This window comes from Oncorhynchus mykiss, chromosome 14 (genome assembly GCF_057628025.1).
Source record: "Oncorhynchus mykiss isolate SJ-2025 chromosome 14, ASM5762802v1, whole genome shotgun sequence".
Taxonomy (NCBI): Eukaryota; Metazoa; Chordata; class Actinopteri; order Salmoniformes; family Salmonidae; genus Oncorhynchus; species Oncorhynchus mykiss.
In genome coordinates, this window is record NC_143035.1 from 27,035,862 (window position 1) to 27,059,265 (window position 23,404).

At 43.6% G+C, this 23,404-nt stretch overlaps 1 protein-coding gene across 1 annotated transcript in view; it reads left to right on the forward strand.

Moving 5' to 3' along the window:
• Positions 1 to 23,404, forward strand: part of LOC110487762 (pro-neuregulin-2, membrane-bound isoform) — a 49,658-nt gene that overhangs the window by 24,013 nt on the left and 2,241 nt on the right. Inside the window, exons 2-7 of the mRNA XM_036943193.2 lie at positions 11,205 to 11,367; positions 11,580 to 11,698; positions 13,011 to 13,131; positions 15,650 to 15,708; positions 21,001 to 21,024; positions 22,922 to 23,024. Of these exons, the coding sequence (XP_036799088.1) occupies positions 11,205 to 11,367; positions 11,580 to 11,698; positions 13,011 to 13,131; positions 15,650 to 15,708; positions 21,001 to 21,024; positions 22,922 to 23,024 (589 nt within the window). The remainder of the gene's footprint in view (positions 1 to 11,204; positions 11,368 to 11,579; positions 11,699 to 13,010; positions 13,132 to 15,649; positions 15,709 to 21,000; positions 21,025 to 22,921; positions 23,025 to 23,404) is intronic.

Below are 23,404 nucleotides of genomic sequence, written 5' to 3' on the forward strand. Positions count from 1 at the left end.
TGTGGAGAGAGTTGTATAGAGAGAGAGGGGATCGTTATGGAGAGGGTTGTATATATAGAGAGAGAGGGGATCATTGTGAAGAGGGTTGTATAGAGAGAGAGGGGATCATTGCGAAGAGGGTTGTATAGAGAGTGGATCATTATGGAGAGAGATGTGCAGGCAAGATGGTGATGCAATTAGGAGGGCACTATAACAGCAGGGTTCGCTCTTGATTTTTTTCACAATTATCCAACCTTGACCTATCAATGGGCTGTGTGTGCGTATGTGTGCGTGTCTTTGTGCTTGTGCGTGTGTGTGGCTGTGTGTGTGCATGCATGTGTATCCCTGCCTGTGTGTGCATGCCTGTGCATGTGTGAATGCCTGTGTATGTGTGTGTGTGTGTATGTGTGTGTGTGTGTGTGTGTGTGTGTGTGTGTGTGTGTGTGTGTGTGTGTGTGTGTGTATGTGTGTGTGTGTGTGTGTGTGTGTGTGTGTGTGTGTGTGTGTGTGTGTGTGTGTGTGTGTGTGTGTGTGTGTGTGTGTGTGTGTGTGTGTGTGTGTGTGTGTGTGTGTGTGTGTGTGTGTGTGTGTGTGTGTGAGTGAGTGAGTGAGTGAGTGAGTGAGTGAGTGAGTGTGTGTATGCCTGTGTGTGTGCAGCTATATAAGCACTATGTAGCTGATTTTGTTTGGATTTCCTTTGTGCTCCTCTGCTCTGGTTCATGTCAGTGTTGCAGGCTGTTATATTTTTTAAGGGGAAGAGAGCGAGGGTCTCCAGAGATTCACACTGTGCCAGTTTATGGCAGAGTGAGGTTGGAAAACAAAGAGCTCCATATCAAAGCTCTACCGCAGAGGCTATCTAGAATAGCTTTAACTCCTCAGAATTTGGCCCTCTCTTTTTTATGAGACAAAGAAATGTGAAAAGTGAAAACACTGACTTTCCAGGATTCAGTCCAGTGTTGGAGTATGATGTCACATACAGTAATATTGATTTACTCTGTAACGGAGGTGGTTTGGATAGAGAATCAATTAGTAAAGGGTCAAGTGCCCAGCTCACAAGGCCAACTGGAGTCAGGGTTCACCTGGGGGGCTTTCGGGTAATAAATTAAGCTCAATTACCATAGCAATCGTTCTCTCTCCACATGCACACGCACACACACACGCACACACACACACACACACACACACACACACAGATGTATGTTGAAATGGTGGGAAATAATTCTAATGGGAAATAGTCCTGAGGCCTTCTTACTTTTCCCTCTATCTCTCGGCTCTGACACAAATGACTGATGATTGGCTGAAAGAAGTTGATAATAAGAACATTGTGGGAGTTGTTTTGTTAGACATCAAAAGCATCTTTTGACGTTATCAATCATTGTCTGCTGCTGAAATGTATGTGTTATGGCTTTACATCCTCTGCCATATTGTGGTTGGAGAGTTATCTATCTAACAGAACACGGAGGTTGTTCTTTAATGGAAGCCCTTCTAACATAAACCAGGTAGAGTTTGGCATACCTCAAGGTAGCTGTTTGAGCCCTTCATTTGTTCTGTTTCTACTAATGACCAACCATTAGCATTGAGTAAAGCCTGTGTGTCTATGTACCCTGATGACTCAACATTATGCACATCATCTACCTCAGCAATTTAAATCACTGCACACTTAAAATAGAGCTGCAGTCCGTTTTAGAATGGGTGGCAAGTAATAATCAAGTCTACAATATATCAAAAACTTTTAAAAAAGCATTGTGTTTGGGAATAATAATTTGGTAAACCCTAATGAATAATGTGTAAATTAAGCAAGTTCAGGTGACTAAACTGCATGCTGTAATTCTAGATCAGGGCTCTCTAACCCTGTTCCTGGAGAGCTACACTCCTGTAGGTTTTAACTCCAACCACAGTTGTAAGATTGAATCCAGAATCATCTTATCAACCAGCTGATTATTGGAATTAAGGTGCGCCTGATTAGGGTTGGAGTGAATACCTGCAGGACTGTAGCTCTCCAGGAACAGGGTTGGAGATTCCTGCCTTAGATAGTAAACTGACATGGTCAAACATATTGATGCAACGTTAGCTAAGATTGGGAAGAGGTTTCCCCGTGATGAAGCGCTGCTCTGCTTTCTTGACATCACAATCAACAAAACAAGCCCTACAGGCCCAAGTTTTATCACACCTGGACCACTGATATATGGTTATATGGTCAAGTGCCACAAAGAAGTACATAGGCAAATGGCCCAGAACAGAGATTGACTGCATCACTACTTGTTTTTGTGAGATTTATTGACATGTTGAAAGCATCAAACTGTCTGTTCAAACAGCTAACACACAGCTCACATACCCCATGACACATGCCACCAGGGGTCTCTTCACAGTCCCCAAGTCCAGAACAGATGCTGGGAAATACACAGTACTACAAAGAGCCATGACCCAAAAATATTTTGTACCTTAATTTAACCAGGCAAGTCAATTAACAAATTCTTATTTACAATGATGGCCTGCAAGAGGCAAAAGACCTCCTGTGGGACGGAGACTGGGATTAAAATGTTAAAAAATGAAACTCTGTAAAACCAAATGGATAACACAGACAGAAGATACTGGCAACAGCACAAATACAACAGCAAACAAACAGTGGATGTGTGTGTGTGTGTGCAGGCATGTGTGTGGCATTGGCAAGAACAGCTGCCTCCGGTAAAACAAGGAGTGGCGGTCTGTGTCTATTTGTCAATAACAGCTGGTGCGCAGAATCTAACATTAAGCAAGTCTCAAGATTTTGCTCGCCTGAGGTAGAGTATCTCACGATAAGCTGTAGACCACACTATTTACCAAGAGAGTTTTCATCTATATTTTTCATAGCTGTCTATTTACCACCACAAACCGATGCTGACACTAAGACCGTACTCAACGAGCTGCATAAGGCCATAAGCAAACAACTAAATGCTCATCCAGAGGCAGAGCTCCTAGTGGCCGTGGACTTTAATGCAGGGAAACTTAAATCTGTTTTACCTCATTTCTACCAGACCACCTTTACTCCACACACAGATATGCATACCAAGCTCTCCCTCGCCCTCCATTTGGCAAATCTGACCATAATTCTATCCTCCTGATTCCTGCTTATAAGCACAAACTAAAGCAGGAAGTAACAGTGACTCTCTCAATGCGGAAGTAGTCAGATGACGCAGATGCTACGCTACGCTAGTACAGACTGGAATATGTTCTGGAATTCATCCGATGGCATTGAGGATTATACCATATAAGTCACCAGCTTGATCAATAAGTGCATCTATGACGTCATCCTCACAGATTACAGGCAACATCCGTACTGAGCTAAAAGGTAGAGCTGCCGCTTTCAAGGAGCGGGACTCTAACCCGGACACTATTTAGAAATCATGCTATGTCCTCCGACGAACCATCAAACAAAAAAGGGTCAATACAGGACTGAGATTTAATCCTACTACACCGTCTCCGACGTTTGTCGGATGTGGCAGGGCCTGAACTATATCAGACTACAAAGGGAAGCCCAGCCGCAAACTGCCCAGTGACATGAGCCCACCAGATGAGCAAAATTATTTCTATGCGCGCCTCGAGGCAAGCAACACTGAAGCATGCATGAGTGCAGTAGCTGTTCCGGACGACGCTCTCCGTAGCTGATGTGAGTAAGACCTTTAAACAGGTCAACATTAACAAGGCCGCAGGGCCAGGCAGATTACCAGGATGTGTACTCAGAGCATGCGCTGATCAACTTGCAAGTGTCTTCACTGACATTCTCAACCTGTCCCTGACGGAGTGTGTAAAACCTACATGTTTCAAAAGACCAACATAGTCCCTGTGCCCAAGAACACCAAGGTAACCTGCCTAAATGACTACTGCCCCGTGGCAATCACATCTGTAGCCATGAAGTGTGAATGGCTGGTCATGGCTCACATCAACAACATCATCCCAGAAACCCTAGACCCACTCCAATTCGCATACCACCCCAACAGATCCACAGATTTTATTTTTGTATTTTTTATTTCACCTTTATTTAACCCGGTAGGCAAGTTGAGAACAGGTTCTCATTTACAATTGCGACCTGGCCAAGATAAAGCAAAGCAGTTCGACACATACAACGACACAGAGTTACACATGGAGTAAAACAAACATACAGTCAATAATACAGTAATAAACAAGTCTATATACGATGTGAGCAAATGAGGTGAGATAAGGGAGGTAAAGGCAAAAAAAAGGCCATGGTGGCAAAGTAAATACAATATAGCAAGTAAAACACTGGAATGGTAGATTTGCAGTGGAAGAATATCAAAGTAGAAATACAAATAATGGGGTGCAAAGGAGCAAAATAAATAAATAAAATAAATACAGTAGGGAAAGAGGTAGTTGTTTGGGCTAAATTATAGGTGGGCTATGTACAGGTGCAGTAATCTGTGAGCTGCTCTGACAGTTGATGCTTAAAGCTAGTGAGGGAGACAAGTGTTTCCAGTTTCAGAGATTTTTGTAGTTCGTTCCAGTCATTGGCAGCAGAGAACTGGAAGGAGAGGCGGCCAAAGAAAGAATTGGTTTTGGGGGTGACCAGAGAGATATACCTGCTGGAGCGCGTGCTACAGGTGGGTGATGCTGTGGTGACTAGCGAGCTGAGATAAGGGGGGACTTTACCTAGCAGGGTCTTGTAGATGACATGGAGCCAGTGGGTTTGGTGACGAGTATGAAGCGAGGGCCAGCCAACGAGAGCGTACAGGTCGCAATGGTGGGTAGTATATGGGGCTTTGGTGACAAAACGGATTGCACTGTGATAGACTGCATCCAATTTGTTGAGTAGGGTATTGGAGGCTATTTTGTAAATGACATCGCCGAAGTCGAGGATTGGTAGGATGGTCAGTTTTACAAGGGTATGTTTGGCAGCATGAGTGAAGGATGCTTTGTTGCGAAATAGGAAGCCAATTCTAGATTTAACTTTGGATTGGAGATGTTTGATGTGGGTCTGGAAGGAGAGTTTAAAGTCTAACCAGACACCTAGGTATTTGTAGTTGTCCACGTATTCTGTCAGAGCCGTCCAGAGTAGTGATGTTGGACAGGCGGGCAGGTGCAGGCAGCGATCGGTTGAAGAACATGCATTTAGTTGTACTTGTATTTAAGAGCAATTGGAGGCCACGGAAGGAGAGTTGTATGTCATTGAAGCTTGCCTGGAGGGTTGTTAACACAGTGTCCAAAGAAAGGCCAGAAGTATACAGAATGGTGTCGTCTGCGTAGAGGTGGATCAGAGACTCACCAGCAGCAAGAGCGACATCATTGATGTATACAGAGAAGAGAGTCGGTCCAAGAATTTAATCCTGTGGCACTCCCATAGTGACTGCCAGAGGTCCGGACAGCAGACCCTCCGATTTGACACACTGAACTCTATCAGAGAAGTAGTTGGTGAACCAGGCGAGGCAATCATTTGAGAAACCAAGGCTGTCGTGTCTGCCGATGAGGATGTGGTGATTGACAGAGTCGAAAGCCTTGGCCAGATCAATGAATACGGCTGCACAGTAATGTTTCTTATCGAGTTGCTGTGGGGGGTGCAGTGCTGTTGACCGGGGTAGGAGTAGCCAGGTGGAAAGCATGGCCAGCCGTAGAAAAATGCTTATTGAAATTCTCAATTATGGTGGATTTATCAGTGGTGACAGTGTTTCCTATCTTCAGTGCAGTGGGCAGCTGGGAGGAGGTGTTCTTATTCTCCATGGACTTAACAGTGTCCCAGAACTTTTTTGAGTTAGTGTTGCAGGAAGCAAATTTCTGCTTGAAAAAGCTAGCCTTGGCTTTTCTAACTGCCTGTGTATAATGGTTTCTAGCTTCCCTGAACAGCTGCATATCACGGGGGCTATTCGATGCTAATGCAGAACGCCATAGGATGTTTTTGTGTTGGTTAAGGGCAGTCAGGTCTGGGGAGAACCAAGGGCTATATCTGTTCCTGGTTCTAAATTTCTTGAATGGGGCATGCTTATTTAAGATGGTTAGGAAGGCATTTAAAAAAAATACCCAGGCATCCTCTACTGACGGGATGAGATCAATATCCTTCCAGGATACCCCGGCCAGGTCGATTAGAAAGGCCTGCTCGCTGAAGTGTTTCAGGGAGCGTTTGACAGTGATGAGTGGAGGTCATTTGACCGCTGACCCATTACGGATGCAGGCAATGAGGCAGTGATTGCTGAGATCTTGGTTGAAGATAGCAGAGGTGTATTTTAGAGGGCAAGTTGGTTAGGATGATATCTATGAGGGTGCCCGTGTTTAAGGCTTTGGGGAGGTACCTGGTAGATGATGCAATCTCTATTGCACTCCACACTGCCCTTTCCTACCTGGACAAAAGGAACACCTATGTGAGAATACAATTCATTGACTACAGCTCAGAATTGAACACCATAGTGCCCTCAAAGCTCATCACTAAGCTAAGAACCCTAGGACTAAACACCTCCCTCTGCAACTGGATCCTGGACTTCCTTATGGGCTGCCACCCAGGTGGTTAGGGTAGGCAACATCACATCTGCCACGCTGATCCTCAACATGCGGGGAGCCTCAGGGGTGCATGCTTAGTCCCCTCCTGTACTCCCTGTTCACCCATGACTGCATGGCCAAGCATGACTCCCACACCATCATTAGGTTTGCAGACGACATAACGGTGGTAGGCCTGATCACCGACGACGATGAGACAGTCTATAGGGAGGAGGTCAGAGACCTGGCAGTGTGATGCTAGGACAACAACCTCTCCCTCAACGTAATCAAGTCAAAGGAGATGATTGTGGACTACAGGAAAAGGAGGGCCGAGCACACCCCCATTCTCATCGACAGGGATGTAGTGGACAGGTTGAGAGCTTCAAGTTCCTTGGTGTCCATATCACCAACAAACTATCATGGGCCAAACACACCAAGACAGTCGTGAAGAGGGCACAACAACGCCTATTCCTTCTCAGGAGACTGAAAAGATTTGGCATGGGTCCTCAGGTCCTCAAAACGTTCTACAGCTGCACCATCGAGAGCTGGTATGGCAACTGTTCGGCCTCCAAACTATTTGCATTGACCCCCCTCCTTTTTACGCTGCTGTTACTCGCTGGTTTATCATCTATGCATAATCACTTTACCCCTATCACATATTACCTCAATTACCTTGACTAACCTGTACCCCTGCACATTGACTCGGTACCGGTACCCCCTGGATACAGCCTCGTTATTGTTATTTTATTGTTACTGTTTTATTTTTTTACTTTAGTTTATTTAGTAAATATTTTCTGAACTCTTATTTTTCTTAAAACTGCAATGTTGTTTAAGGGCTTGTAAGTAAGCATTTCACGGTAATACCTGTTGTATTTGGAGCATGTGACAAATCACATTTGATTTGTGTGTGAAGTAAAACAACATGCTTCCTTACATAAGGCAATTCAAATTAGTGACACCAGGTTACAACTAGAAACAACTACATCTCTATTTGTCCTTTGAACTCCTCAAGGTTTAGGTTGACTTGAGGGAATTCCAAGACCTAAGGGCTGAGTAATGAAATTATCTTTTCCCATGCTCGGTTCAAATTTTCAACCATAAAACAAGATTGAGATCTGAGTTTATACTGTATGCGTTTTCATTTTGAGCTAGAAGAGAGGATAAATAAAATTACACTTTTCATAAAATGGCCTTATAAATAAGAACATACCAGTGTTTGAGCCTGCATGTTGCTAGTGATGTCCACCTGATAGCACTATAGAGATCACAATGTTGAGTTAGACGTCTCTGATTGGTGACAAAAGGAAGGGCTGCATGATACACAGAGTCAAGAGCCTTAAGTGTACTGTAGAGCTTGAGACTTGCAGATAAATAGAATCAACATAGTTCAACACAAATCAGGAAAACGAATCAACTCTTTTCTGGTAGCAAAAGCGTTGTGCCGGTATTAAAAACAATGCGCAGCTTGATTTTCCTGGCAAGTTTCTCTGATGGATGGTGAAGCTCAACTTCTCAATGTCCTTCCAGGGTAGCAATTACATGGGTTTCAGAGTGTTTAGTATTGCATTTTGTTTTAGAGGAATTCAGAACAAGCTCCAAATTATACAGATTCTGTTGAATGATGTTGAAAGCTGTTTGAGCTTTTTCAAAAACTGCTGCCACTTGAATAGAGAACAGTGTCAAACTGCTGCTACTTGAATAGAGAACAGTGTCAAACTACTGCCCCTTGAATAGAGAACAGTGTCAAACTGCTGCCCCTTGACTAGAGAACAGTGTCAAACTGCTGCCCCTTGACTAGAGAACCGAGTCAAACTGCTGCTACTTGAATAGAGAACCGAGTCAAACTTCTACTACTTGAATAGAGAACAGTGTCAAACTGCTGCCACTTGAATAGAGAACAGTGTCAAACTGCTACTACTTGAATAGAGAACAGAGTCAAACTGCTGCCACTTGACTAGAGAACAGAGTCAAACTGCTGCTACTTGAATAGAGAACAGTGTCAAACTGCTGCTACTTGACTAGAGAACAGTGTCAAACTGCTGCCACTTGAATAGAGAACAGTGTCAAACTGCTGTTACTTGAATTGAGAACAGTGTCAAACTGCTGTTACTTGAATAGAGAACAGTGTCAAACTGCTGCTACTTGAATAGAGAACAGTGTCAAACTGCTGTTACTTGAATAGAGAACAGTGTCAAACTGCTGCCACTTGAATAGAGAACAGTGTCAAACTTCTGTTACTTGAATAGAGAACAGTGTCAAACTGCTGTTACTTGAATAGAGAACAGTGTCAAACTGCTGCTACTTGAATAGAGAACAGTGTCAAACTGCTGTTACTTGAATAGAGAACAGTGTCAAACTGCTGCTACTTGACTAGAGAACAGTGTCAAACTGCTGTTACTTGACTAGAGAACAGTGTCAAACTGCTGCCACTTGAATAGAGAACAGTGTCAAACTTCTGTTACTTGAATAGAGAACAGTGTCAAACTGCTGTTACTTGAATAGAGAACAGTGTCAAACTGCTGCTACTTGAATAGAGAACAGTGTCAAACTGCTGTTACTTGAATAGAGAACAGTGTCAAACTTCTGCTACTTGACTAGAGAACAGTGTCAAACTGCTGTTACTTGACTAGAGAACAGTGTCAAACTGCTGCCACTTGAATAGAGAACAGTGTCAAACTGCTGCCACTTGAATAGAGAACAGTGTCAAACTGCTGCTACTTGAATAGAGAACAGTGTCAAACTGCTGCTACTTGACTAGAGAACAGTGTCAAACTGCTGTTACTTGAATAGAGAACAGTGTCAAACTGCTGCCCCTTGAATAGAGAACAGTGTCAAACTGCTGCTACTTGACTAGAGAACAGTGTCAAACTGCTGCTACTTGACTAGAGAACAGTGTCAAACTGCTGCTACTTGACTAGAGAACAGTGTCAAACTGCTGTTACTTGACTAGAGAACAGTGTCAAACTGCTGCCACTTGAATAGAGAACAGTGTCAAACTGCTGCCACTTGAATAGAGAACAGTGTCAAACTGCTGCTACTTGAATAGAGAACAGTGTCAAACTGCTGCTACTTGACTAGAGAACAGTGTCAAACTGCTGTTACTTGAATAGAGAACAGTGTCAAACTGCTGCCCCTTGAATAGAGAACAGTGTCAAACTTCTGCTACTTGACTAGAGAACAGTGTCAAACTGCTGCTACTTGACTAGAGAACAGTGTCAAACTGCTGCTACTTGACTAGAGAACAGTGTCAAACTGCTGCTACTTGACTAGAGAACAGTGTCAAACTGCTGTTACTTGACTAGAGAACAGTGTCAAACTGCTGCTACTTGACTAGAGAACAGTGTCAAACTGCTTCTACTTGACTAGAGAACAGTGTCAAACTGCTGCTACTTGACTAGAGAACAGTGTCAAACTGCTGCTACTTGACTAGAGAACAGTGTCAAACTGCTGTTACTTGACTAGAGAACAGTGTCAAACTGCTGCTACTTGACTAGAGAACAGTGTCAAACTGCTGTTACTTGACTAGAGAACAGTGTCAAACTGCTGCTACTTGACTAGAGAACAGTGTCAAACTGCTGCTACTTGACTAGAGAACAGTGTCAAACTTCTGCTACTTGACTAGAGAACAGTGTCAAACTGCTGCTACTTGACTAGAGAACAGTGTCAAACTGCTGCTACTTGACTAGAGAACAGTGTCAAACTGCTGTTACTTGACTAGAGAACAGTGTCAAACTGCTGCTACTTGACTAGAGAACAGTGTCAAACTGCTGCTACTTGACTAGAGAACAGTGTCAAACTGCTGCTACTTGACTAGAGAACAGTGTCAAACTGCTGCTACTTGACTAGAGAACAGTGTCAAACTGCTGCTACTTGACTAGAGAACAGTGTCAAACTGCTGTTACTTGAATAGAGAACAGTGTCAAACTGCTGTTACTTGAATAGAGAACAGTGTCAAACTGCTGTTACTTGACTAGAGAACAATGTCATCTGCATACAAAATTACATCAGCTGTCAGAATATGTCTCCCAATGTTGTTGACATGAATAATAAACTACAGGGGACCTAAAATTGATTCTTGAGGCACACCCGAGCACAAACGACTTACAAACGTCTGCCTTAAGACACTGGGTTCGATCTGATAGCGAGTTCACAAACTACTCCAGATCATGACCAGTAATGCCAACACAATTCAGTCTGTGCACCAAGAAGGTGTGGTTCTCGGTGTCAAACACCTTTGACAAGTCTGTGAACACAGATATACAATGTAGCTTCCTATCCAGTGCACAGTGAATATAATTCAAAACCTTCAAAGTGGATGTTACAGTGCTATGGCTAGATCTGAACTCTTTTCCACATCAAGTAACTCAAGCAAGCAGTAAAATCAGATCTAAAAAAACAGATGAAACAACACCTTACGGCACATTGCGGACTGTGAAGAGGCACACACACACACACACACACACACACACACACACTATAATGTTATGATATTGTGGTACTGGGGTCTTTATATTGTAGATGTGTAATATTAGAGTAATAATGTAATAACGTCTTCTATGATGTATTGTGATATTTATGATGTCGGCTGTTTTTGTGTTTTGTTGTGAAGTAATTGTTTTAATCTTGTTTGGACCCCAGGAAGAGTAGCTTATGGGGATCCTAATAAATACTTTCTCCGTAACCCCTCCCACCCCCTCTCTCTCTCTCTCTCTTTGTCTCTCTCACTCTCGTCTCTCTCACTCTCTCTCTTTGTCTCTCTCTCTCTCTAGCTGTGGCCCCTAAGTTGCGGCCGATGAGGGGCCAGTCTCTAATGGAGGGGGAGAGGCTGTATCTGAAGTGTGAGGCGTCAGGGAACCCCAGCCCCTCCTTCCGATGGTATAAAGATGGCCGAGAGCTCCAGAGGGGAAAAGATGTCAAAATCAAGACCAATAAGTGAGTCTCAGAGACCAGCCAACCTCCAGTCACACATTCAAACGCATAACAAAGACACTCCAAAATAGACACTATAGACACTGCTGTTTCTGTTTTGAACAAGCATTCATCTTGACTCAAATTAATAACATAATTTCTCTCTCTCTCTCCTTCTCTCTCTCACTCCATTTCTCTCTCTCTCTCCTTCTCTCTTCCTCTCTCATTCTCTGAAGGAAAAACTCCAAGGTCCAGATCAACCGAGCGAGGCTGGAGGATTCTGGGAACTACACGTGTGTGGTTGAGAACATGCTGGGCCAGGAGAGCACTACGAGCAGCATCAGTGTGCAGAGCCGTGAGTCCACAGACACACCATCCTCTATCTACAGTATGATGTTCTTACTATTCTATAACGTTCACAATCTTTCCACCTTCTTCATTAACTACCACATACTTTTTTTTCTTGACAACCACCATGCTCTGTTTTCTTTGAAAACCAGACATTCTCTTCCTCTCTTCTTTGGTAAAGACCAGACATTCTCTTTCTCTCTTCCTTAGTAACCACAACATTCTTTCTCTTTCTTCCTTAGTAACCATTTATTACCCTTCTTCCATAGTTACCTCTACACTTTCCTTCTCTTTCTTAGTTACCGCCACACTCCCCCTCTTCCTTGCTAACCACTACTCTTACTCTCTCTCCTCCATAGTGACCACTACTCTTACTCTCTCTCCTCCATAGTGACCCCTACTCTTACTCTCTGTCCTCCATAGTGACCACTACTCTTACTCTTTCTCCTCCATAATGACCACTACTCTTACTCTATCTCCTCCATAGCGACCACTACTCTTACTCTCTCTCCTCCATAGTGACCACTACTCTTACTCTCTCTCCTCCATAGTGACCACTACTCTTACTCTCTCTCCTCCATAGTGACCACTACTCTTACTCTCTCTCCTCCATAGTGACCACTACTCTTACTCTCTCTCCTCCATAGTGACCCCTACTCTTACTCTCTCTCCTCCATAGTGACCACTACTCTTACTCTCTCTCCTCCATAGTGACCACTACTCTTACTCTCTCTCCTCCATAGTGACCACTACTCTTACTCTCTCTCCTCCATAGTGACCACTACTCTTACTCTCTCTCCTCCATAGTGACCCCTACTCTTACTCTCTCTCCTCCATAGTGACCATTACTCTTACTCTCTCTCCTCCATAGTGACCACTACTCTTACTCTCTCTCCTCCATAGTGACCCCTACTCTTACTCTCTGTCCTCCATAGTGACCACTACTCTTACTCTCTCTCCTCCATAGCGACCACTACTCTTACTCTCTCTCCTCCATAGCGACCACTACTGTTACTCTCTTTCCTACATAGTGACCACTACTCTTACTCTCTCTCCTCCATAGTGACCACTACTCTTACTCTCTCTCCTCCATAGTGACCACTACTCTTACTTTCTCTCCTCCATAGTGACCACTACTCTTACTTTCTCTCCTCCATAGTGACCCCTACTCTTACTCTTTCTCCTCCATAGTGACCACTACTCTTACTCTCTCTCCTCCATAGTGACCACTACTCTTACTCTCTCTCCTCCATAGTGACCACTACTCTTACTTTCTCTCCTCCATAGTGACCACTACTCTTACTCTCTCTCCTCCATAGTGACCACTACTCTGTCTCCAGGCTCGAGTCACGCCCGGCGCTGTAACGACACAGAGAAGTCGTACTGTGTGAACGGTGGAGACTGTTATTTCATACACGGTATAAACCAACTGTCATGCAAGTAAGTGACTGGTCCTGTCCTCCTGCTGTGTCTGTCACCATGTGGCTTCAGCTGTGTGTTGTTCACCCTGTTAACCCAATCGCCAATCTCCTTCTCCAGACACGAAATGCCAAGTGTCATCACGTTCATTGTAAATGATCCTCTCAAGGATTAGTCAGGGTGCAACATCAAAGGCTTCCCTGTTGATTGTAAACTCATTCTTCTTCTTCTCCCTTCACCCCTGTTTCTCTTGCTCTCGACAAACATTCATCTTTCCTCCATCTCTGATCTGTCCGCTTCTCGACATCTAGGTGTCTTTCCCTGCATCCATTTCTCCTTCTTTCTCTTGCTCTCTCTCCCTCTCTTTCCCTATCCCTCTAATATATCTCCAGCTCGTTGCACGAGGGGCTGCATGCTGTTTAACAATGTGTTAGCAAACAAAATGCAAAAGCATTCAAGAAAACAGGCAATACTAGAGATGAAAGACGTACTTTTCCCAGGTGAACAAGGCCCCACAGACAGACAGCCTAAAATTGTTCCGTTTCATACTGTGACAGACAGCCTAACAAAATATCTTGAGGTGTTTGGGTGCTTGGCTGGCTGATACCCTAACCTACACAGAACACTGTACTCTGTCAGGCTGTAGGAGGTAGACGTGTATCCAGTCATGTTGCTGGTGAATTATGGGTTGTAAATAGTGCTTCCTGATCCTGAGTTGTGTGTCTGAGTTGTGTGCAGAGGGACAGAGTTAGAGTTATGTGTGACAGAGTAGAGAAACAAAGACAGAGTTAGAGTTATGTTGTGTTCTCTCTTAGCCTAGATGTCGGTCTGTTTAGAAGGATCAGCTCTGTTCTGAATGAACCAAGCAGACTAGCGCAGGCTGTGGTGTGGCACTGGCATTGTATGCTAGAGGTTAGCAGCCCTCAGACAAATCCCATTCCCTCTTTAGCATCAGAGAGAAATGAAGGAATGCCATTTTATTTCATTCAGATTAATGCTTTTTTTTTAAAGAGAGATGTTTATATCTCTGTGGAGACTGTTTCCCTTTTTATGTGTCTTGTTCACAGGGCTGACAAAAAGAGGGGAAGAAAGAGAGAGGGGGGGATGAGATAGAGAGATGGAGATAGTGAGAGGAAGAGAGAGAGAGAGAGGCGATGTCCTAGCATGGGCTTGCATGCTGCCTCAGTGTCTCTATTTATAACTGCATGGGAAATTGCTGAGTGGGCTCTTCTCTTCCAAGGAAGAGGTTCTTTCTTTAATTGATCCAAAATGCACAGTGAAGTTTTCTCTTTGGTACTATATGAGGGAAATAATATATCCTGTACAGTTTTATGCATGTTATGAATATTCAGACCCTGTGAGACCAGTTCAATTGAATGCTGTTTTAGAGCATCAGGGATCAGCATATGTATGTGTTAGGGAGTATTATGCTGCCTGGACTCACACACTGTAGTTACAGTGTAGTTACATTATAGTTACAGTACGGTAAGTGTAAAAACTCGGACATCCCATGTATACTCCAATCCCCCACCTTTCTCTCCTAGATGTCTATGAGTCCTTCAGCAAAGGGGTGCTTCCTTGCAGACTATGCCTTTGCAGTTTTTTAAGCCCAAACTCTTTGAAAGTGCATCTTGGGAAACAAACCCTGTCAATCACTAATGTGCAGTGGGTGTTTCTGCTGATATGCTTTTAGCTCCGACTCCTCCTGTTCCACCTCCCGCAGGTCCACATCTTCCAGCCTTTCACATGTGATGATGTCATAGCGTGCAATGATGTCATAGCGATGACGCCATAGTAATGATGTCATAGCAATGGCATAAGCTCTACCCTCTACCTCTGACAAATACTATTAGGCTGTGCTCTGTTTCTAACTCCATGTTCTCTGCTCTCTTGTGTCCCTCCCTCCCTCCCTCCCTATCTCCCTCCCTCCCTCCCTATCTCCCTCCCTCCCTCTCTATCTTTATCTCTCCCTCCCTCCCTCCCTCCCTATCTTTATCTCTCCTTCCCTCCTCTCCTCCCTTTTTCCTCCCTCCCTCCCTCCCTCCCTCCCTCCCTCCCTCCCTCCCTCCCTCCCTCCCTCCCTCCCTCCCTCCCTCCCTCCCTCCCTCCCTCCCTCCCTCCCTCCCTCCCTCCCTCCCTCCTTCCTTCCTTCCTTCCTTCCTTCCTTCCTTCCTTCCCTCCCTCTCTCCCTCCCTTTTTTGCTCTCTCCTGCCCTCTCTCCCTCCCTCCCTCCCTCACTCACTTTCTTTCTCCCTTCATCCAACCTTTTCCTTCCCTCCATCCCTCCCTTTCTTTCTCTCTCCCTCCCTCACTCCCTTTCTTGCTCTCTTCCTCCCTTTCTCCCTTGCTCCCTCCCTCCCTTCCTCCCTCCCTCCCTCCCTTGCTCTCTCCCTCCCTCCATTTCTCTCTACCTCCCTTACTCTCTCTCTCCCTCCCTCCTTTCCCTTATATGTACTTCCTCCTTCGCCTCCTCTCCCTCCCCCTCTTCCTCTTTTCCCTCCCTCCCTCTTCTCCTTCTGTGGCTTGTTTCCCCCATCAGGTGTCCAAATGACTATACAGGTGATCGCTGTCAAAAATCCGTCATGGCAGGTTTCTACAGTATGTTCATTTCCTCCTGTCTGTCTGTCTGTCTGTCTGTCTGTCTGTCTGTCTGTCTCTGTCTGTCTGTCTCTGTCTGTCTGTCTGTCTGTCTGTCTGTCTGTCTGTCTGTCTGTCTGTCTGTCTGTCTTCCTCCCTCATTGGGACGCTGCTGCATGCTCTGGAGGGCGATACCTACGTGTGTGTGTGTGTGTGTGTGTGTGTGTGTGTGTGTGTGTGTGTGTGTGTGTGTGTGTGTGTGTGTGTGTGTGTGTGTGTGTGTGTGTGTGTGTGTGTGTGTGTGTGTGTGTGTGTGTGTGTGTGTGTGTGTGTGTGTGTGTGTGTGTGTGCTTGCGTGCTTGCGTGCTTGCGTGGCTGCGTGAATGTGTACAGTGGCTTGCGAAAGTATTCACCCCCTTGGTATTTTTCCTATTTTGTTGCCTTACAACCTGGAATTAAAATTGATTTTTTGGGGGGGTTTGTATCATTTAATTTACACAACATGCCTAACACTTTGAAGATGCAAAATATTTTTTATTGTGAAACAAACAAGAAATATGACAAAAAATATAAAAAATGTGAACGTGCATAATTATTCACCCCCCTCCACCCCAAAGTCAATACTTTGTAGAGACACCTTTTGCAGCAATTACAGCTGCAAGTCTCTTGGGGTATGTCTCTGTAAGGTTGGCACATCTAGCCACTGGGATTTTTGCCCATTCTTCAAGGCAAAACTGCTCCAGCTCCTTCAAGTTGGATAGGTTCCGCTGGTGTACAGCAATCTTTAAGTCATACCACAGATTCTCAATTCGATTGAGGTCTGGGCTTTGACTAGGCCATTCCAAGACATTTAAATGTTTCCCCTTAAACCACTCGAGTGTTGCTTTAGCAGTATGCTTAGGGTCATTGTCCTGCTGGAAGGGGAACCTCCGTCCCAGTCTAAAATCTCTGGAAGACCGAAACAGGTTTCCCTCAAGAATTTCCCTGTATGTAGTGCCATCCATCATTCTTTCTGTTCTGACCAGTTACCCAGTCCCTGCCGATGAAAAACAAAAGCATGATGCTGCCACCACCATGCTTCACTGTGGGGATGGTGTTCTCGGGGTGATAAGAGGTGTTGGGTTTGCGCCAGACTTAGCGTTTTCCTTGATGGCCAAAAATGTTAGTCTCATCTGACCAGATTACCTTCTTCCATATGTTTGGGGAGTCTCCCACATGCGATTTTGGCGATCACCAAACGTGTTTGCTTATTTTTTTCTTTAAGCAATGGCTTTTTCCTGGCCACTCTTCCATAAAGCCCAGCTCAGTGGAGAATACGGCTTAAAGTGGTCCTATGGACAGATACTCCAATCTCCGCTGTGTAGCTTTCCAGCTCCTTCAGGGTTATCTTTGATCTCTTTGTTGCCTCTGATTAATGCCTTCCTTGCCTGGTCCGTGAGTTTTGGTGGGCGGCCCCTCTCTTGTCAGGTTTGTTAATAATAATGGATTTAATGGTGCTCCGTGGGATATTCAAAGTTTCAGATTTTTTTATAACCCAACCCGAACCCAACCCAATCTGTACTTTTCCACAACTTTGTCCCTGACCTGTTTGGAGAGCTCCTTGGTCTTCATGGTGCCGCTTGCTTGGTGGTGCCCCTTGCTTAGTGGTGTTGCAGACTCTGGGGCCTTTCAGAACAGGTGTATATATACTGAGATCATGTGACAGATCATGTGACACTTAGATTGCACACAGGTGGACTTTATTTAACTAATTATGTGACTTCTGAAGGTAATTGGTTGCACCAGATCTTATTTAGGGGTTTAATAGCAAAGGGGGTGAATACGTCTTTTGCTTTTTTAATTGTTTTTAAATTTTATGAAACAAGCATTTTTTTTCATTTCACTTCACCAATTTGGACTATTTTGTGTATGTCCATTACATGAAATCCAAATATTACAGGTTGTAATGCAACAAAATAGTAAAAATGCCAAGGGGATGAATATGTTTGCAAGGCACTGTATGTGCATGCCTTTGTGTCTATCCCTTCCTCTGTTGTCCATCGTGCTGGTCCTTTACACAGAGGGACTTAACCAGTAGACCCCTCATTAATGGACAGAGGTGCATGCAGAGAAACAGACAGCAGAGTTAACATATAGGTCTCTATGCATGCCCTCCTGATCATATGCTACACAGTAAGCTGCAGCAGAGATTGGATGATGATACATTGAATGGAATATACAGGGTTCACTTGATATGCAGCTTGGATGGCTTGATGCAATTCTTGATACGAAGACCGGTAGTTATCTGTGATGTTCTGACTAGATGTTAGTGAAGTAGCCAGTAGTTTTGCTGCAAATGGGCAACTGATAACCCATTGTCATAATGTTTCATCCAGAGAGCTCATCCTAAGCCAGTTCTTATATTCGAATCATTAAAATGCTTGGTTTGTTTGCCCCATCAATGTCCTGTTTACCATGTTCAGGTAACTACAGTACTGGTCAAAAGTTTGGACACATCTACTCATTAAAGGGTTTTTATTTGTTTTTACTATTTTCTACATTGTAGAAAGTAGTGAAGACATGACACTATTAAATAACACACATGGAATCCTGCAGTAAAAAAAAGTGTTATAGAAATCAAAAAATATTTTATATTTCATATTCTTCCAAGTTGCCACCCTTTGCCATGATGACAGATTTGCACACTCTTGGCATTCTCTCAACCAGCTTCATGAGGTAGTCACCTGGAATGAATTTCAATTAACAGGTGTGGCTTGTTAAAAATTAATTTGTGGAGTTTCTTTCCTTCTTGATGCATTTTAGCCAATCAGTTGTGTTGTGACAAGGTAGGGGTGGTATTCAGAAGATAGCCCTATTTGGTAAAATACCAAGTCCATATTATGGCAAGAACAGCTCAAATAATCAAAGAGAAATGACAGTCCATCATTACTTTAAGACATGAAGGTCAGTCAATCCAGAAAATTTCAGTTGCAAAAAAGATCAAGCGCTATGATGAAACTGGCTCTCATGAGGACTGTCACAGGAAAGGAAGACCCAGAGTTGCCTCTGTTAAGTTCATTAGAGTTACCAGACTCAAAAACTACAGGCCAAATAAATGCTTCACAGAGTTCAAGTAACAGACACATCTCAACATCAACTGTTCAAAGGAGACTCCGTGAATCAGGCCTTCATGGTCGAATTGCTGCAAAGAAACAACTACTAAAGGACATCATTAAGAAGAAAAGACTTGCTTGGGCCAAGAAACACGAGCAATGGTTATTAAACCGGTGGAAATCTGTCCTATGAGTCCAAATTTGAGATTTTTGGTTCCAACCATCATGTCTTTGTGAGACGCAGAGTAGGTGAACGGATGATCTCCGCACGTGTGGTTCCCACCATGAAGCATGGAGGAGGAGGTGTGATAGTGTGGGGGTGCTTTGCTGGTGACACTGTCTGTGATTTATTTTGAATTCAAGGCACACTTAACCAGCATGGCTACCACAGCATTCTGCAGCGATACGCCATCCCATTTGGTTTGCGCTTAGTGTGACTATCATTTGTTTTTCAACAGGACAATGACTCAACACACCACCAGGCTATGTAAGGGCTATTTGACCAAAAAGGAAAGTGCTGCATCAGATGACCTGGCCTCCACAATCACCCGACCTCAACCCAATTGAGATGGTTTGGGATGAGTTGGACCGCAGAGGGAAGGAAAAGCAGCCAAAAAGTGCTCAGCATATGTGGGAACTCCTTCAGACTGTTGGAAAAGCATTCCAGGTGAAGCTGGTTGAGAGAATGCCAAAGCTGCCATCAAGGCAAAGGGTGGCTACTTTGAAGAATCTAAGAATCTAATCTCTGTTTACATTTTTTTGGGTTACTACATGATTCCATATGTTATTTCATAGTTTTGATGTCTTCAATATTATTCTACAATGTAGAAAATAGCACAAATAAAGAAAAACCATTGAATGAGTAGGTGTGTCCAAACGTTTGACTGGTACTGTATGTGAGTGTTTCCTTGCCACTAGCAGACCACATAGATGAGAAGAGCACTTTGAACGGGTTTGTCATTGTTGGTTTAAGCCTAGAGAACAGCTAATGGGGACTTGGAGCACAATATGAATATACAGTTAATTGCCAAAATAAAGGAAACACCAACATAAAGTGTCTCAATAGGGAGTTGGGCCACCACAAGCCAGAATAGTTTCAATGCACCTTGGCATATATTCTACAAGTGTCTTGTGTTGATGGTGGTGAAAAATGCTGTCTCAGGCGCCGCTCCAGAATCTCCCATAAGTCTTCAATTGTGTTGAGATTTGGTGACTGAGACGGCCATGGCGTATGGTTTACATCATTTTCATGCTCATCAAACCATTCAGTGACCACTCCTGCCCTGTGGATGGGGGCATTGTCATCCTATAGGAGCATAGCCATGGTAGCCAAAAATATTTTTTTATACATGACCCTAAGCATGATGGGATGTTAATTGCTTTATTAACTCAGGAACCACAGCTGTGGGGAAGCACCTGCTTTCAATATACTTTGTATCCCTCATTTACTCAACTGTTTCCATTATTTTGGCAGTTACCTGTACATACAGTATTGTATATATCTATATATGCATGCATAAATATGGTTAAAAAACGTCTTTAAGCTATCATTGATGGCACGATTCACATCATACCAAGTTAAGAAACACACATATCTTACTAGTGCTATTGCTCATGCTGTGCTGATAGAAAACACCTTTGTCATATTTGATCATAATAATTTCATATGAAAGGTGTCAGAGCGATAAAGTGATATAACACAAGAAACAATAGGACACAATTACAACTTGTCATTAATCTGTCGACCTACAAAGCTGTTCCCATTTCTGTGCCAACCAACATCTACAATACTGTGTTTTTACGTTGGAAAGTAACACACTGCTTTTTTCCTTTCTTTTTTCTTTGATTTTATCCACACAAAACAAAATATGTTTACCCCAGAAATGAGGTCTAGTAAATATGGCAGTAAGTGAAGTGGCTGTCTCTGTCTCTGTCTCTGTCTCTGCATGTCTCCTGCCTGCTTCCCTCTCTCTTTTATTAGTTATGCTTCTTCCTTTCCTTTTCTTTCGTTTCTGGGGTCACAGAGCCGCGGCTGTCCGCGTTGTCTGTCTGTTACTGGACGTGACACCTGCTAATCACGATTATTATGTCACCGAAAGATTCCATACTAACCTCATGGTTTAGTATCTACTATCTATATATCTATGTTCCAATGTAGACGATCACTATCTGAAACTTTTTCTCTTTCCTTTTCATTGTGTCCAACTTTCTGCGTTGGCAGAGCATCTTGGAATTGAATTTATGGGTATGGAACAATTATTCATTTGAATGTATATTATTAATTTTAAGAGTTGCCAAGATCCTCTCACAGTCACACATTACTACTACCATCTCTCTAGAACCAATAGCTCTTCTCTGATCTGTCGACCTGTCACTCGCCCGCTAACCTACCTGGTCCAAAGACACTTGTCCCTCTTCATGCATGCTAGCCCTCTCTCTCAGTTATAGAAAACCTAGAAACTATGCTTTGTAGTACACTCCAAAATATTACTGTAGAGAGGGAGACAGCAAAGCCATAGACATGTTGATGACCGAGAGGAACATATAAGTAGAAGATATTACAATGCAGGCACAATATCTTTACCTGAGTGAGGCAAAAGTCATTCTAAAATGTGTACTTTTGAGTCAGAGAGACAAACTTGACAGAAATTCGCTGATGGTTATCAGTAACACCACACCTGAGAAAATAGCCAGTGTCTCATAAGACAGCCAGCTGTGGTAGGTCTACCATGACCCAGTTGATTGGCATTGAATCAGAGGCTCCTGTAAGTGATAGTGACCTAGCTCCTTCAGTAGCAGCCAACCACCAATCCCTTCCCCTATCAGTACCCTCTTCTGTGACACACATACAATGCTTGGCTAAGGCTCTCTATACAGCACCCCTTCCCCGACCTTTAGCACTAAAACCCCCATCACCACCCCATTTTAGACCCCCCCCCCCCCCCCCCCCCCCCCCCCACACACACACACACACACACACACACACACACACATACACACCTTCCCAGACAATCTTCCTCCACTATCTGGCCGTCGCCACCTTTCATCTTCCTTTGTCCACTCTTTCTTTCTTTCGTTCCCTCTCTCCCCATGTTCTGTTTGTTTTCCTCTGTCATTGTGACTTATCTGCTGACAATGTTCCACCACAACGAGCCTTCTGCTCATTGGTCATTTAAATGCCATCAGAACACCTGACAGGGAGGTTTTCATAAAGCTTCACCATGACAACAGAGATTCACACTAGCTACATGTTTTAACTGACAAAAAAAGATCAGAAAACCACATTTAACCTTGAAAAATAATGACAACTCTCATGCAAAAGCTACAATATATGTATTTCCCTTGTTAACATGTGGGCATTGTGAGTTATCTGTGTTTTATATCTGTGCGTTCTCTGGTCAATTTAAAGGTGTCTATTTAGTTGGCGGTGAGTTTTATGAATATCCCCAAACCATTGTGGTGTTTTTGCTTTTTTTCTTATGATTATCATCTGATTCCATCATACAGGCATGTGTCCTTAGACCTCTTTGACATACATTCCATAGACATTGTGGTACATTTGTGCACGTAGGGAAAGCAGAGGGGGAATCCAGACCAACCACACATTGCAACATATAGGTCTATGTAGGATGAGGCCTAGTTTCTGAGAGATTGTTTGAACTTGACATACAGTAAGCCTACAGAAGCAAACATTGCCAGTAAAAAAAAGAGTCTACTATTGTTGAACTGTTGAACTGTTACACACTTGTACATGTATGAAACAGGACAAATATAAGCACCACCCTGACTGAAACAGTCTATGTTGTGGCTAAGCCACTGTTAGCCTACGGGGTTGGTACCATCATGGTTAGTTTTTGTTTTGTCTAAGGTTAGCACTACTAAGCTAGAGGAGAAAGACGATTGGTTACTTTCAGGGAGGTTAGAGGTCAGAGGTTAGTGATGAGTATGGAGGGAAAGAGGAGGTGCTGAGTTAGCTTTTGTTTGATTATTTCCGTAGAGTAGCGCTCACACGTGTGTGTGTGTGTGTGTGTGTGTGTGTGTGTGTGTGTGTGTGTGTGTGTGTGTGTGTGTGTGTGTGTGTGTGTGTGTGTGTGTGTGTGTGTGTGTGTGTGTGTGTGTGTGTGTGTGTGGTTTGTTCACAGAGGCAGAGGAGCTGTACCAGCGGCGGGTGTTGACCATCACAGGCATCTGTGTGGCACTGTTGGTAGTGGGCATGGTCTGTGTGGTGGCATACTGCAAAACCAAGTACGTACTGATACTGTACAGAGCCCACCCAGCCGGGCATAACTGGTTGAAATGATTTCAACCAGTTCCTCACAGAGCCCAGGAGGCATTCACTGACTGCCAGTGATCACAGCTACAATGTCACAGTCAGAAATTAAGCTTTTAAACTTCTTAGATGAGCTTTACTAACTAATTATATATATTTTTTAAACGTGTTAATGTTTGAAGCCGGATATTTCAATGACAGACAGAACAGAATTTGTAAAATGAGTGCATTCCTGTCAAACTATAGTTTGTATTTATATACATTTTCTGATAAACTTTTTCTGTTCTTATCTACTATCTTCCTCAATGTCTTCTAGAACAATAACACATTACACTTTTTCTTGCGTATGTCCTAC